Here is a 14,957-nt window from a genome sequence, read left to right on the forward strand (position 1 = left end):
TTGACATAGTTCATATAAATTAAAGACCCAATAAACATCTCAGATTTATTTTGGAACATATCCGACATGGTTCCGGCGTTCTTGAACTACTTTGTGACCTGAAATAAAAGACTCACTGATACAATGAAGGTAAACATATTTTAAATCAACAAAAGCCTTGTGTACAGTGCATGTCTCGGACAAGCTGGAGGTGAAGGACTCCTATATAAGTCAGCCACACCTGACTGTAAGCCTATTACGGCTAGAAAATGAACAAACTGCTGCTCATCACGGGTGAGTTTCTCTCAGTTGTCTTGTACATATCCAGCCGTACACTGCTTCCAGTAGAAAATGACTTATTTTGCTCATCCCATCATGCTCAAATCTCTTCTCTTTTCTTCAGGTTTGGCCCTCCTACTGCATGTGCAGTTGGGTAAGTGCATGTTAACATATAAAAGAAATTATGTAGTCTAGTTGTTTTTTGCCTCTGTCTTGGTAAATGGTAATTATTTGCTTTTGTCTGATTACGACCCAATAGGTACCTAGACAACATACTGTTTTGGTGCCCCACTTAAGTTCTCCAAAAAAAAAGACATAATAATTGGTTAAAGTAGTCCTGACCTCTCAGTGCCCACAGGGCTCTAGTCTAATGCTGGGTTGCTAATGGATGATTTGGCTCTGTACACAAACACAATGTATACTTATGGTTTAATGTGTAATTTACTGATCTAGCTACAGCCATCAAGAAGTGCACAAAGCTTATCACATGAGGAATGTAGCCATTATGGTGACAATAACAATGATGGCATTTATAATGTCAACACCACAATGTCGACAGTTATGATGTTTACATTGTTAACATGTCGATGTTGACATTAGGGCTAGGCTGTGGGATGGGAGGGTTAGGTTTAGGCACTAAGGGGACGTTAGGGCTAGGCTACAGGGATGGGGGGTTTTAGGGTTAGGCACCAGAGGGAGGGTTAGGGGTATTGCTTAGGGTTAAGGGGACTGTACTTACCAGAACGTTGGTGCATCAGATAACTGTTGCCGTGACAGACCAGGTAAGTGACCGTTGGATCATCAGGGATGATATGTCGGCATTCTATTATGTCAACATTTCATCAGTGTCTACATGATGAATGTCAACATATACCTAAACCTCACATGAATATGGAACTTATGGGAAGCATAACTTTGGGTTAACCACTTGCCTGGCATGGCTGCATCTTTCCCGGACACACCAGGCAGTGCTTTAACTGAAATGGTTTCCAAATGATGCAACCTGTCAGTCATGCACAGTGGGCTGCTACCAAAAGATAATCTTCCAGCAGCCACCAATAGCAGAGGGACCTCCCGGCCCTCAGCATCCCTGCACCCTCCCCCAGTGTCTGCCGTGCTGCCAAACACTGCAGAGAGCAGCAGCAGTCGGGATATGTAAACTACCCCCTCCCCACCCCAGCCCCCCCTGTGTACCTGGCAGCTGCTCAGAGGAGCAGCTGCTGGGGAAATTAAATTTGCGATGGTCACGATATTCCGAATATCGATGGTCTAATAGATCGATGACCGATATAAAATTATGTTAATATTATGTATTTTAATTTTTTTTTAACTAAAAAACATGTGGGATAATTACTAAATAGACATTCTTGAACTAATTCAATCATAAAAAAACCCGACAATTTCTGAGAGGGTTTTGGGAAAAAAAATTGTCAAAGCATTTCTCAGCCTCTTGTATGTACATTAAGTCGATGTTATAACAGGTTTCTATGTTCGTTTTAGTATTTGAAATAAGAATTATTAACCCAATATTAAACCATTCCAACAGGAAGAGAATTAAAAACTTCTGTTTTGTACAGGTTGTGCAGTAAATAATTTTTAATTCATTTTGATTTGTCTGTGTTATTTTTTTTTCTTGATGACCAGGTTCTACTGTCAATTTGGTATGTTACTTTACCAACTGGGCTCAGTACTACCCTGGAGCAGCCAAATATATGCCAGACAATGTTGATCCCTGCATGTGTACTCACCTTATCTATGCCTTTGCCACCATGACTAACAACCAGATTGCAACTTTCGAATGGAACGATCCAACACTCTATGCTTCCTTCAATGCCTTAAAGAACTAGTATGTACTGACAAGCTAGCATGTTACAGTATATTTTCAATTAGTTTAAGTTATGTGGCATGAAAAAATTCAGGTTTTTTTGTTCATTTGGGCTACATAGAAGAGTTTGTCTTATTGACTAATGCTGTCCAGCCACTGTTAAATACGCTTAGATCTGTTTCCAATTTGGCCAAGCAAATGCAGGATTAAACTGCACAGATCATGGATACCATACAACTTAGTTACAGGAGTCCCGGCAGTATGGTCATTTAATGATTGAACATTTGCACACTTATTATAATTTCAGTTCTGGCTGATCAATCACAAATCTTAAAAGATTGACCACATGAAGAGCCATTTAAGCTGTAAGAAACAAGTTGGCCCTTCAAATGTGCCTGTGACTTGGAGCCCTATAAGTCTACAAAGAACAATACCTTCTTTACATCAGCACAAACACATGGCACTTTTATCTTCAGATAACGTATAAACGTTACTAATGAAACATTAGTAATGTACTATACACGTAATATGCTATGGACACACTCTTCAATCACCTTCTTAACCTGTTACAAAGCATCTATTTTGCATAACTTACTTAACCCTCTTGTTCATGTACAGCAACAGTGAACTGAAAACTCTTCTCTCTGTTGGAGGCTGGAACTATGGAACCTCTGGGTAATAACAACACAATTGTTCTTCTCTTATCTCTTTGCTCCTTACCTGCCATTCTAATCATCTTACTTTAACTAATTTTCATACAAAACAAGTTTGTCTATAGATTACAAAGATGATGTTTTGGTTTATACAGATTTAACACCATGGTATCCAATTCCCAGAACCGCCAGACTTTTATTAATTCCGTTATCACATTTCTGAGGCAGTATGGCTTTGATGGATTGGATATTGACTGGGAGTATCCTGGGGATTCAGACAGAGGCAGCCCCCCTGAAACTCAGCAGCAGTTCTCAGTTCTGCTGCAGGTAACAGACTTTTTTTTTTTTTACAATTACAACCACAGCATTACAAATCTTATTTGTGAGCAAGGTAGCCTATTAGTGTTGTACCATAAAACAAAACGGGTAATATACTCAATACAATGACAGCAGCAACAAAACTTATCTAGTTTTCTAAGTTAAAACAATAGTGTTTCTTATCGCTCTTCTCAATGGACTAGCACCATTGAGTGGGACCTGGAACATAAAGCCATCTTTGGCACAATACCAACCATTTTTCCATGTCCATGGCAGGTTTTCTTTGATGCGGTGATTTACTGACAGCCACTCCAGCACTTCAGAGTAACAACCTTCTTGTGCAATATAAGAAGCACAGAACACACAGACACTAACCTTTAGGATAAATAAATCTATCACAAATAAGTGCTTAATTAGCACAATCAAATTGACAGCTGCCCCTACACGAATAGGGGGATACTGGATGCCACAAAAAGCATGACTAGGAAAATACTCAAAAAGTGTTTGAGGCGCTAGTCAATAAAAAACAGACTTTAATTACATACTGTATCTATACAAAAAAAAAACCCATACAGTACAATGGATAAGAACAACCTAAAAACACTCATAGGCTATATATATATATGTATGTATGTATATTCCACTGGATATAACCCTGCTCTAATATATCTATGTACTCATAAGACACTATTCATGCTAGGCATAAATAACTGCATATAGGATACTGTTAGTAGTTTACAGTTCATGGATCAGCAGATAAACATAAAACCATATATTCTATTTAAATTGTCAGATAGGTAAAAAATAACAGTCATGTAGACTCTGCAGAATAAAGAACCATAGAAATGGCAGCAATCAATCGCAATATAGTGAAATCATTGTTCACAGTAATGAGGTTTATATCCTTTGGAAAAGATGTTGTTTCCGTTTTGCAGAAATATGAGAAACAGTCTTAAGCTCCGTACACACAGAGCGATTAGACGATGACAATATTGTTGTCTGATTGTCCTGCGCCCTCCCTGGTGTGCTGGATGTTCGATATCGATCATCCAGCACACCACCAACAAGCCAACGACTATAACTACCCCCACGATCAACGATTTCCAGGTCCCTATAGCCAAGTTGACCTGCATGCACGGCAATGGACGATATCGCTATCGTCTATGAGTGCCCGCGCATCGCAGGTCATTGGTGAGTTGGAAGGGGCCAAAAACTAAACGATTTGAACGATATCTATATGAACAATATTATTATCATTCAAATCGTCCAGTTTTATCGTACCGTGTGTACGCAGCTTTAAAGTTCCAATTCAACAATTGTAACAATGTATCCTTGTATTGATAGTTTGATACTAGCTAAAATTGATAAGAGTGTATTTGAAAAAGAACACTCCATTTCAAATACAGTAGCTCAAGCAGACAAAAAGAAAATAAAAAAATCCAATGTTAATGAGTTAGTATTCAGGCTCGTAATACCAGAAATACTGTGGATTATTTAGGTATGGGTGGCAGGGAGAGTTGAAATCAAGTGGCATGCATGCACAGTTATAATCGTCCCTATACTCAATCCCACATGGTATCCCGCATATGCAATTTGCACTCGGATAGTTCTTAGTTTAAAGACCACACTGTTTTAGCACTGTAGTCAGAAGCCGGCGAAACATTATATGCTGAGAAAAGTGTTTGTATCCGAATGGGGATCAACTTAGTCAGATGCCAACCCTTCAGTTTATTCTTACCTCTCCACAGATGGACAATAATTTACGTGTTTCTTCGCCTCTCAGGCCCGTTGGCGGTATCCTGCGGTGATTTACTGATAGCCACTCCAGCACTTCAGAGTAACAACCTTCTTGGGCACTAGTAGTCCCTGCTTTCGTTTACCCTTGCTTAGCATCACGAGTATGCGCAGTGAAGACTGTGTTCAAGGTGGGGGACAGAGCCCAACTTACTTTTAAGAGATTAAAAAAACAGATTTGTCTGTAGAGAAGATGGTATCCCCTGTTATCCAGCCTTGTTATCTTATTTTCAGCCACTCTCTCATACTAAACAACACAGACTAATCCTATTTTTCCATTTTACCAGTGAGGATTGGTCCATTGAAAGCATCAGGCACACTCCTACTTATTCTTACCAATGAGATCCAGCTTAGCATGCAACGTCTCCTCCAATCAGAAGACTCTTCATCCTTAGACTTAGATTAATCTTTGACAATATTTGAGGCGCCCAACTTAGATTCCTTAATGGTAACACCTGCAGTAAAAACAAAAATAAAATTAGCCTAAAATAAGTGGGCACATAAATACCAAAGCATATATATATTTCACATTCAAAATACACTATTACATATTTAAGTTTGTCATATCTGCTCCAGTATAACTATATAAATGGGGGAATAATGTTATTTATGCCTCATTATTGTATTGCAGGAAATGTACGAGGCATTTGTGCAGGAATCCAGTCAAACCAACAAGCCTCGTCTGCTCATGTCTGCTGCTGTGTCTGCTGGCAAGTCCACCATAGAAAATGCATACCAAATTCCACAGTTATCTCAGTAAGCATCTTTCACCAGATTGTGGTGACATGGAGATCCTGGTTGTGCAAAGTATGAATATCTGACAAAAATAGCCACATACATTGTAGACAAACTGAGTTTATGCCGTTTAATCGAGCTAGCCGAATGGGTCCATTTGTGTCATTTGTCAGCAGATAACTGAGGAAACAGTGCCAGCTAATGACCAGTTATCTGCAGACAGGATTGTCCACCCTTATAAGGAATTAAATGCAATCAGATCTAATTTGATACTTTTATAGCCCCATACATTAGCCAATTTGGTTGAAGATGATCAAATCGAGGGAAAACAAGCTTTGTGTACATACTGCCATGTCTTTGTCTCTTGTTTTGATACTTCAGAAGGTTTTCTATACAGAACAAAAAATGTATTTTGTAAGTCCTGTAAATTTAGTCTTATTCCTCTAGAAATGTAATGACATCGTTATCATCATGGTGGTGTTTGCAGTGGATGCTGACAGATACAATGTGACTGAACACAGTAGTTCTTGCCTTTCTTTCCAATACACTCATCTATAATATTTTTAAATAAAAGAAATCGATGTTTTGACCAAGGTGCATAAATAAAATAAATGAAAAAGGAGAAAGTAAATAACTATAAAAACAACAAAAGCAATTGTGTAATGCCCGACTAGTTTGACTACATGGTAAATGCAGTCCTGGTTAACGTTATCCTTTAGAGAGAACGTAATGTGTTATGACATAATTGTGCTCATTAATCATTACGTAAGCTGCCAAGCTGGTTTATCAGCCAAGGAAGTTTCAGGGAGCTCATATTTTAATTGTAGTGCATTGTAACTTAGTGCAGAGCTTGCAGTGATGCCTATGTCATCCGTAGGTACCTGGACCTTATTAATGTGATGACATATGACTTGCGTGGTTCATGGGAAGGATTCACAGGAGAGGATAGTCCCCTTTACCAGGGCCCAGCTGATCAGGGTGGTTACATATACTTCAATGTGGTATGTACTGTACATTCTTCTTGTGTCTTTGGTAACTTCTAGAGACTTTGGCGCTGAAATTGCTCACTCATCTTACGTTTAAGGATTATGCTATGAACTACTGGAAAAATAATGGAGCTGCACCAGAAAAGCTCATGGTTGGGTTTCCAGCCTATGGACGATCCTACACTCTCACTAACCCTTCCAACAATGGCCTTGGTGCCCCAACCACTGGAGATGGTCCTTCTGCTACATACACACAAGAGGCTGGATTCATGGCATACTTTGAGGTATCCTCATAGTGACTTTTTGTTTTTCTTCATTGTATTTCTTGATTTTGGCTCTATCAAAGTTAAATTAGATGTGTAAACCCAAACCTGTTGCTATATTAAAAAATGTGATACCAGTTTGTTCTACATACTCTTATGCAATTGTAGCATTAAAATGAGCCATGTCACACAAGTTCGTTGATTAGATGCTTATTATCCAAGCAAAAACTGCCTGAAAAGCTTTCTTGGGGCCACTGCAAAGTTTTCTTAGCATGTAGGAATGTTTGCCTCTCTTTGATTAAAATGCCAGGGACATGGTATTATAACGACCTGACTGAGGCTGCTACCAGCACAAACCGTTCTTCACTTGTCTTTCTATTTTCATATAGATCTGTGGTTTCCTGAATGGTGCTACAGAAGTGTGGAACAGTCCACAAGCAGTCCCCTATGCCTATAAGGGCAGTGAATGGGTTGGATATGACAACCAGAAGAGTTTCCAGATCAAGGTATAACATATTCATATTGAAATAAGCAAGAGGGAATATGTAACCACAAAACAAACTGGGCTAGTGCATTAGGACCTGGAAGTGTAGATTGCTAGGAACACATTGGGGCTTCTGCAGAGTTGGCTATATGTAAGATACGTGCAGGTCGGTATTAGTAGCACAAGCTTGGATAATGTCAAACACACATACATACACTTACGCCCATGTTTATAACCATTCGTTATGTTGGCAAAATAGGTATTGATTATTAGGGTGTCAATAAGACTTCTCTAATGTATCTGACAAAACTCTCTGTTTCGCGTATGATAAAAGAAAACAGAAAAACAAGTAAACAAATAATGTGTGTTTTTTCAAATTTATCTGTGTCCTATTCTGCATATGTTCACAATTGTGCAAAGTAAACACATCCTTACTGTCCTCATGCTACATTAGAACACTGCTTTCCTCCCCTATCCGCGCTTTCTAGGCCCAGGCTGGTCTAAGTACCAGAATAAGGAGTCCTCAGAGCAATTTCACACTAGAAAAGCTACAATACAGTAATTGGTGTAGTACATCACTCTGCAGAGGGCTCACAGCCTGCATTTATGCAGACTGGTAGAAGGCTGTCAGTGCTTATGAAGGTTCTTTACATATTTCATGATCCGCACACAGTACATTCCTTCTTAGAGATGTCTGCATTCATGGGTCAAAGAGTATTTCTATTTTGCCACTGTTTATTATGTCATAGTACATTTTAGTCTCCTGACATGGGTGATATATGGGAACTTTGAAATATCTGCTAATAGAAACTAGGACATGATCGGTTCGGTCTTGACTCAATTCTTTTCACCAAATTAGCGCAAATTCGAATTTATCTTATTGGCTATTAGAAACACGAGTGCCGGATAGCCAATAAGATGCAGTTTATGAGAGCCGAACAAAGCCAAATTGATTATCTCTAATAGAAATGGGTTAAGAGTAGGCTTCCATTATAAAAAATAAATGTGTGGACCATATGTGTGTCAACCATTTGTCCCTGTCGAGCTTTTGAACATGTCGACCATTTGCACTGTCGACTATGTGTGTCGACCATTTGTACATGCCAACCTTTTGTCCCCGCAACCTATTGTCTGTCTACCATCTGTTGTCGATCTATTGAGTGTCTATCTAGACACTTTCGATCTTCTATACCACACCCTCATTAGCTGTGTATGGGAAATGCTGATCTTATCTTTATGGTGACCATATGACTTTATAAGTAAAAGGTGTTTGGCAATTGAGATGTTCACTTGTAGAAAGGCATTATAAAAATGTTCTATTTTGCTGACATAATTCTAATACACAGAAAAATATTTAAAGTGGTTGTGACATTAAAGTTGATATCTGTATCAACCTGAAGATTCTTTAAAGAAATAGGATGTCCAGATCTAATGACAACCTATTATGCATGAACCATGGGGGGCAAAATGTAACATGACACCCACTATGGTCCAGAGGGTTTTACTGCAAATCATTGTGAAATAAATATTCAGATATAAATCTGACCCCATCAGAGGATACATATGTAAACTGATTAATTTGTTTTTTTAAACTTCCATTAAATTAGAAGGCTTGAAACTCCATTAAGTATGATAATGGTCAAAGATCAAAAGATGCTGAGAAGAATTGTTCGTCCAGTAATGAATGTCATGTACCTTCTCTCTCATACTAGGCAGAGTGGTTGCTGAAGAATAACTTTGGAGGTGCTATGGTGTGGGCTCTTCCCTTGGATGACTTTAGTGGGACTTTCTGTGGTCAAGGGAAATACCCTCTAATGAACACACTGAAATCAGCTCTGGGAATCTCTTTCCCAAGTAAGTGTTCAAAATCTATGTATATGTCTTATGTTTCCAAACACATTTTATTTAGATGTGCTCTAAATAATATGAACTTAATTTTAAAGGAAAACTGAGTCCAGAAGCCCCCAAGTACTATTTAAAAATGTAGGAGAAATAGGGCATATGGCCTGTCGTGGGTTCCATCAGTAAATATCCTAGTAATGGAGTTTCAAGGCGAAAACCTGTATTCCAACTTTTATCCTCAGGGGTCAATTTAGTTACTATTAAAGCTATCAGCTTAATTTGTGGCCTACTATTCAAAGGGTGCCCTATGATAGTAATATGAGAGCCATTACAGATGTCAAGTTGCCATAGAATGTCTTCAACGTTCTATTAAATGTTATGATCAAGTACTTTAGTATGTTTCTTTAAAATATATACAGTATGCTATCTATGGAATGCTGATGTGATGTATATAAACTTTTTTCTTTTCATGGTATATGCATTTATTAATATTTCATTTGTCTTCATGCAGATTGTAAGACACCAACAGTAACAGTTGCAACAAACACAGCAGCAGCTCCAACTGCTGCAGCTCCGACCGCTGCAGGTGGGACTGGAAGTGGTAGCAGCAGTTTCTGTGTTGGAAAATCAAATGGTCTTTACCCAAACCCAACAAGCAAAAGTGGTTTCTATAACTGCCTGAATGGGAACACCTACCAGCAGTCCTGTCAAACAGGCTTAGTTTTTGATACCAGTTGTTCTTGCTGTAACTGGGCATAAACAGAAGAATAAGAAGTACACATTGTCAATAAACCACTTGCCAGTGATGACTTTAATAAACATACTACCATAAAATGATCATGTGTACTAGTGATGAACTATTTCTTAACAGAAAAAGCATAAAAATTTGCAATGAAGAAAATTTATTTTTTTATGGTGAACTTCACCTATCTGATGTGAAATTCCACGTGGAAGTACAAGACTGACAATGTGTAACATTGTTACTAGGTAATGAGTTATATGGTTCACAGCTGTATGACTTATCCATAAATGGATGAGACCACAAATGCGAAATCTTATTATCTGACCATAGAGTAAATCATACAGTATGCTGTAATATTAAGCTGGTATTGGGCAACTGAACCAATATAGCAGCATGTAAGCCCCCCAAGATACAGAATACAATATTAGAATATTATCAATGGGTGTAACAGATAATGTGGTCAGAAGATGATTGGTAACAGTGTGTGTGTGTGTCTGATGAATGCCATTATGTGAGATCAAATCAAATGCATCTTTTGGCAATGGGAACAATAATTCCTCGGGATGAAATGTCTTGGGGGAAAGTTCCACTGCTGAACTTTCAAGATGATACCTTCCACCCAGTAAAAAAAGGCTATGTTACTTTCTTCCCCCCTCTAAATTTCTATGTAATTACCTGTGCTGAATTAATCCGTTTCTGATTAAATACCAAACAGGTAAGTAAATGGTGAATTTGGGAACAGAATTTTTTTGTCATGTGACCAGAAATTCAGGAAGCACCCATAATTTCTATCTGGCTTTGGGGCGTGGTATAATGGATCGACAAAAGGTCGACAGTGAAGAATGTTAACAGGGTTAAAAGGTTGACAGGTTCAAACAGTCAACACACAAATGGTCGACATAAAAATAGTGTACGCTTTTTTTTGCAATTTAACCCTAACAATCCCCCATAGTCCCTAAATCAAACCCTCTCCCTAGTGCCCCTGTTACCCTTTTGACTATGTTGTCCTATTGCCTGTCGACCATCTGGTGTTGACCTATTGACTGTCGATATTCCATCCGAATACCCTGGAAATAAATAAAGTGGAAAGTATGTTTTTTTCAGGTGTCTTATAAAAGAGCACAATTTTGCTCTTTTGTGGGCTATCAGATCTATTTTCACAAATCAGAATTATCTCCCATGGAGGCATGCTGTGGCACGTCACTTAATTCTTCTACTATATGCCAATTTTGTTTTGCACATCATCACTTTAAAATGTTGGCACCAAAATGCGTGACAACATGACATCACTCCTATGGGGCAGAGCCACCGACTCTAGGAAATGGATCACTGCTCGGAGCATCCTAAGGATACTCTGGGCAGCTCTGCGGGCTGCAGTGCCTGTACAGAGCATCCATTCCAGCCTTTCCCAGAAAAATCCATGTCGGCCTTGAGCTCAGCCGCCATGGGAACAGAGGGCCTGATTCAGAGCCGCTCGTAAGCGGCCGCTCAGAGCGATGTTCGCACAACTGCGCATGCGTATGGGTTGTAATACGCATGCGCGAACCAGTCATTGCGGTCGGAAATTGTGTGCTCGCAAAATAGCGAATACCTGCTAATTTGAGTGACAGAATGAGGCGTTTGTGGGTGGTAACAGGGGAAGGTGCTTGAAAACGAGGAGTGGAGATCTGAACGCAGGTGTGCCAAACGGTCAAAACGGGCGTTTTAAGGGTGTGCATAATTAACAAAGCAGCGTCATCGACCACGTCACTTGGTTGTTTCTTAGCCTGAACTGGTCGCATGATTGCGGTAGGAAAATCCAACCACAAGCACTGCGAGCAGTTCAGATGCCTTTCGATGTACTCGATTAATCAAATAAAATAGCGGAGATGACGTAGGATGCGAGCGGCCAGGGGGCATCTTTACAAAATAGCGAGCGCATATTTTGTTCGCTCGCTCAGACATTGAGGCGTTAACAGACCGCAAAGAGTGAGCGCTCAATTTAAATAGCCGGCCCTTTTTTCTAAACGAGCGAGCGCAAATAGCGTCCGGCTCTGAATCAGGCCCAGAGGCCCTGGGACACTGCCAAACTCCATCTATGGAGAGCATCCAGCCACATCAGTCCCCCGGAAGAGACCAGCCCACAACACCTATTTGCCACTGCACCAGAAAATCCAGCGCCACTGAACTTCATCCATAATGTCTGATTGTCCACTACTGTCCACCAGAGAAGACTGCAGGAATGGAAACTGTGTACCATCTCTAGGGGATAACAAGCCATATTTGCAATCAAGTTCCTTAACCACTTGCCTCGAATCTGATGTGATCACTACAAGCTGACCTTTCCCTGACATGGTCGAATCTGATGTGGCCAGTCAGAAATGACCATTGGGTGGCTACCAGAAGGTAATCTTCCATCAGCCACCAATATCAGAGGGATCTGCCAACACCTCTGCACTTGTGCCCCCAGTGTGTCCTGGCCACAGCCTGTGACACATCCATCCGGCATGACTGCAGAACAGCAAGGTCTCCACTGTTTCCCGATCACTTTGGCCAGCAGTGATCGGCCAGATAGTGGCACCCCCTCCCAGTGGCTGCAGAGCAGCCATGACTGTAAGATCTCTGCTGTGTCCTGATCACTGGCTAGCAGTGATCAGACTGCCCAGCAGCACACCTTCTACTTGCTTCAATGCAGCTGTATGAACTAGAAAAAGCAGCTCTGGCTCTTTCCCCCATGTGTCCTAATCACTGCTGGCCACAGCCCAGTGACACCCCCATCTGGTGCGGCTGCAGAGTAGCCATGACTAAGCTCTCTGCTGTGTTCCGATCACTGTGGCTAGCAGTGATTGGCCTGCTCAGCAGCCCCCCCTTCTACCGGCCTTAGTGCAGCTCTGCACTAGAAAAGCAACTCTGGCTTTGTCCCCCGTGTGTCCCGATCACTGCTGGCCACAGTGATTGGGCAATTTCAAGTGTGTGTATGAGTATGTACAAAACTTAACCAGACTGGCTGAGTTATTATTAAGGTGATATTGCTGATTACAATTGTGGTAATATTACTTTTCTATTGTTATCGTAATTCCACTATAATGTGTATTATTCCTATTTTTTTATATGATGTTTGTATTTGGTTCTATGTCATATTTCCCTCTTGGAGCTCCCTTTTATACCATATTTCCATATTTTTATATATTGGGCCCACTAACTGTCCCATATTGTTATGGAATTTATGTGCTAATAATTTTACTTCATTTATCCACCTGTGCGTTCTTACCGGACTGCAAGCTATGATATTAGTGTACTACAAAACCTTGAATACACATATATTAATATATTTGTGCTCTTCCTCTAAAAATTATATATATTAATAATTTTGCTCATATTTTTTTGGCCTTCCAATTGTGCGTTCCATGCAGGAGCGCACAGTAGCATAATAATCTACTACTTGATACAGTTTCTGTCTCCATAAATCTGGGCACCTATACATGTGTGTTCTATTCTGGTTCGCACATTTAACATTAATATAATTGTGTTGTTTTTTTCAAATACCTAGTCTATTATACTATAAAGTTTGCATTCTTTATTGCTAGGTTGCTTTTGTATTCCGTACCACACATTGTGTGTATTACTTGCTATTTATTAGAATTTATATCCATGCTTTTCGCACCTAATTGAATATGGAACATTGGGCCTGATTCAGACCCACTCGCGAGCGGCTGTCTGCTCGCAAGTGGGTCGATGGTGTGCACTGGGCATGCGCACGACGGAGGGAGCTCCGTCGTGCGCATGCGCGAGACGCGACGAGCGAAGGACTTTCCTTCGCTCGTTGTGTCTGATCAAAGGGGGCGTGCTGTCGATGTTGATTGACAGCACGCCCCCTTTGGTGAGCGTGCCGGGGGCGTGCCTCCCAGACGGGGGCGTTCCCAAGGGAACGCCTACCATCAGAAGCCGGCCCACTGACATCACTAGTGATGTCAGTGGGAGTGATTTTGGCTCTGATAGAGCCAAAATCACTCCAGGGCTTGTGGTCGAAAAACCCGACCACAGGCTGCTGGTCGCACTGGCGATGGTCGCGATGGTCAAGACCATCGCGACCATCATCCTGCATGCTCGTATGTGCTGTGGGTGGTGACCCACAGCTATACGAGCGTCCAGGAGGACGCTCCATTTTTATGGAGGACGGCCCTCATTCAGAGCGAGCGCTCTGCTCAGAGCGTCCGGCTCTGAATGAGGGCCATTGTTTGCTACAAGGGCATGGCGCTAATGTAATTTATCCTTTTATTCTAAAGTATCTGATTTAGATACAGGGTATAATTTACAAATTCTGCAAGTACCACATCTATGTCGTTTATTGTATAAGATTCTATCCTGATTTTGTTTATTGTGTGCCATAGGAGCCAATGTAATACTCTCATATATAATATATATAATTTTTTATTATTTATCAAAACCAGAGAATAAAAATAGGGTTAATATTTACAATATTCAAGTTTTTTCATAGTTCAATTTCTTGCTGATTTGTCGTCAAGTCTGTAATAAAAGTAAGAAGTAAATGTTCTGTTTTATGTAAGAAACTAGTGACTCGTCCCGGCTTTGCATGAGATCAATTTCATTATGCCACAGCTGCCTGCATCTCATAACAATCTATGTCATGTCACCACACTCACCTGCATCTCACCACAATCCCCTGCTTCTCACTCCTGCCCCCTGCATCTGATCAGTGTCATCACAACCCCCACTGCTGCTGCCCTGCAGTTGGCTGTGGCCTGGCCACTGGGATGTGCTGAAAGAGCATGAAGATCATGGATGAAAAAATTTGTATTGTAGCTACTATAAGTATTACCAACAGCATGTCCTCAGGGCTGGGGCATCTGTGCATATTCTGCAGCCTCCACGCGAGCCTCTCCCCAGCTGCTGAATATAGTGATGAGCAATGTCCTCTTTGTACAATGTACCATGTATTTCCTGGGATTCCTGTTGAGCTTCCTCGCCATGGTGCCCCTGATCGAGAACAGTGCTGACTTCCATGGGAGGTGTCTCCTGTTCACCGAGGGCATGTGACTAAGCAAGAGTTCACCAAG

At 40.6% G+C, this 14,957-nt stretch overlaps 1 protein-coding gene across 1 annotated transcript; it reads left to right on the forward strand.

The window, feature by feature from the left end:
* Positions 1–248: 248 nt before the first annotated feature.
* On the forward strand, positions 249–9,917 carry LOC148516726 (acidic mammalian chitinase-like). Its single transcript, XM_088479637.1, has 11 exons — positions 249–273; positions 383–412; positions 1,903–2,104; positions 2,702–2,758; positions 2,892–3,063; positions 5,480–5,604; positions 6,461–6,584; positions 6,668–6,853; positions 7,222–7,338; positions 9,029–9,170; positions 9,670–9,917. The coding sequence occupies exons 1-11, from the start codon at positions 249–251 to the stop codon at positions 9,915–9,917; spliced, it is 1,428 nt and encodes a 475-aa protein (XP_088335763.1).
* Positions 9,918–14,957: the final 5,040 nt, after the last annotated feature.

The sequence above is a fragment of the Taudactylus pleione genome, unplaced genomic scaffold, assembly GCF_031769625.1.
Source record: "Taudactylus pleione unplaced genomic scaffold, aTauple2 ptg000242l, whole genome shotgun sequence".
Classification (NCBI taxonomy): domain Eukaryota; kingdom Metazoa; phylum Chordata; class Amphibia; order Anura; family Myobatrachidae; genus Taudactylus; species Taudactylus pleione.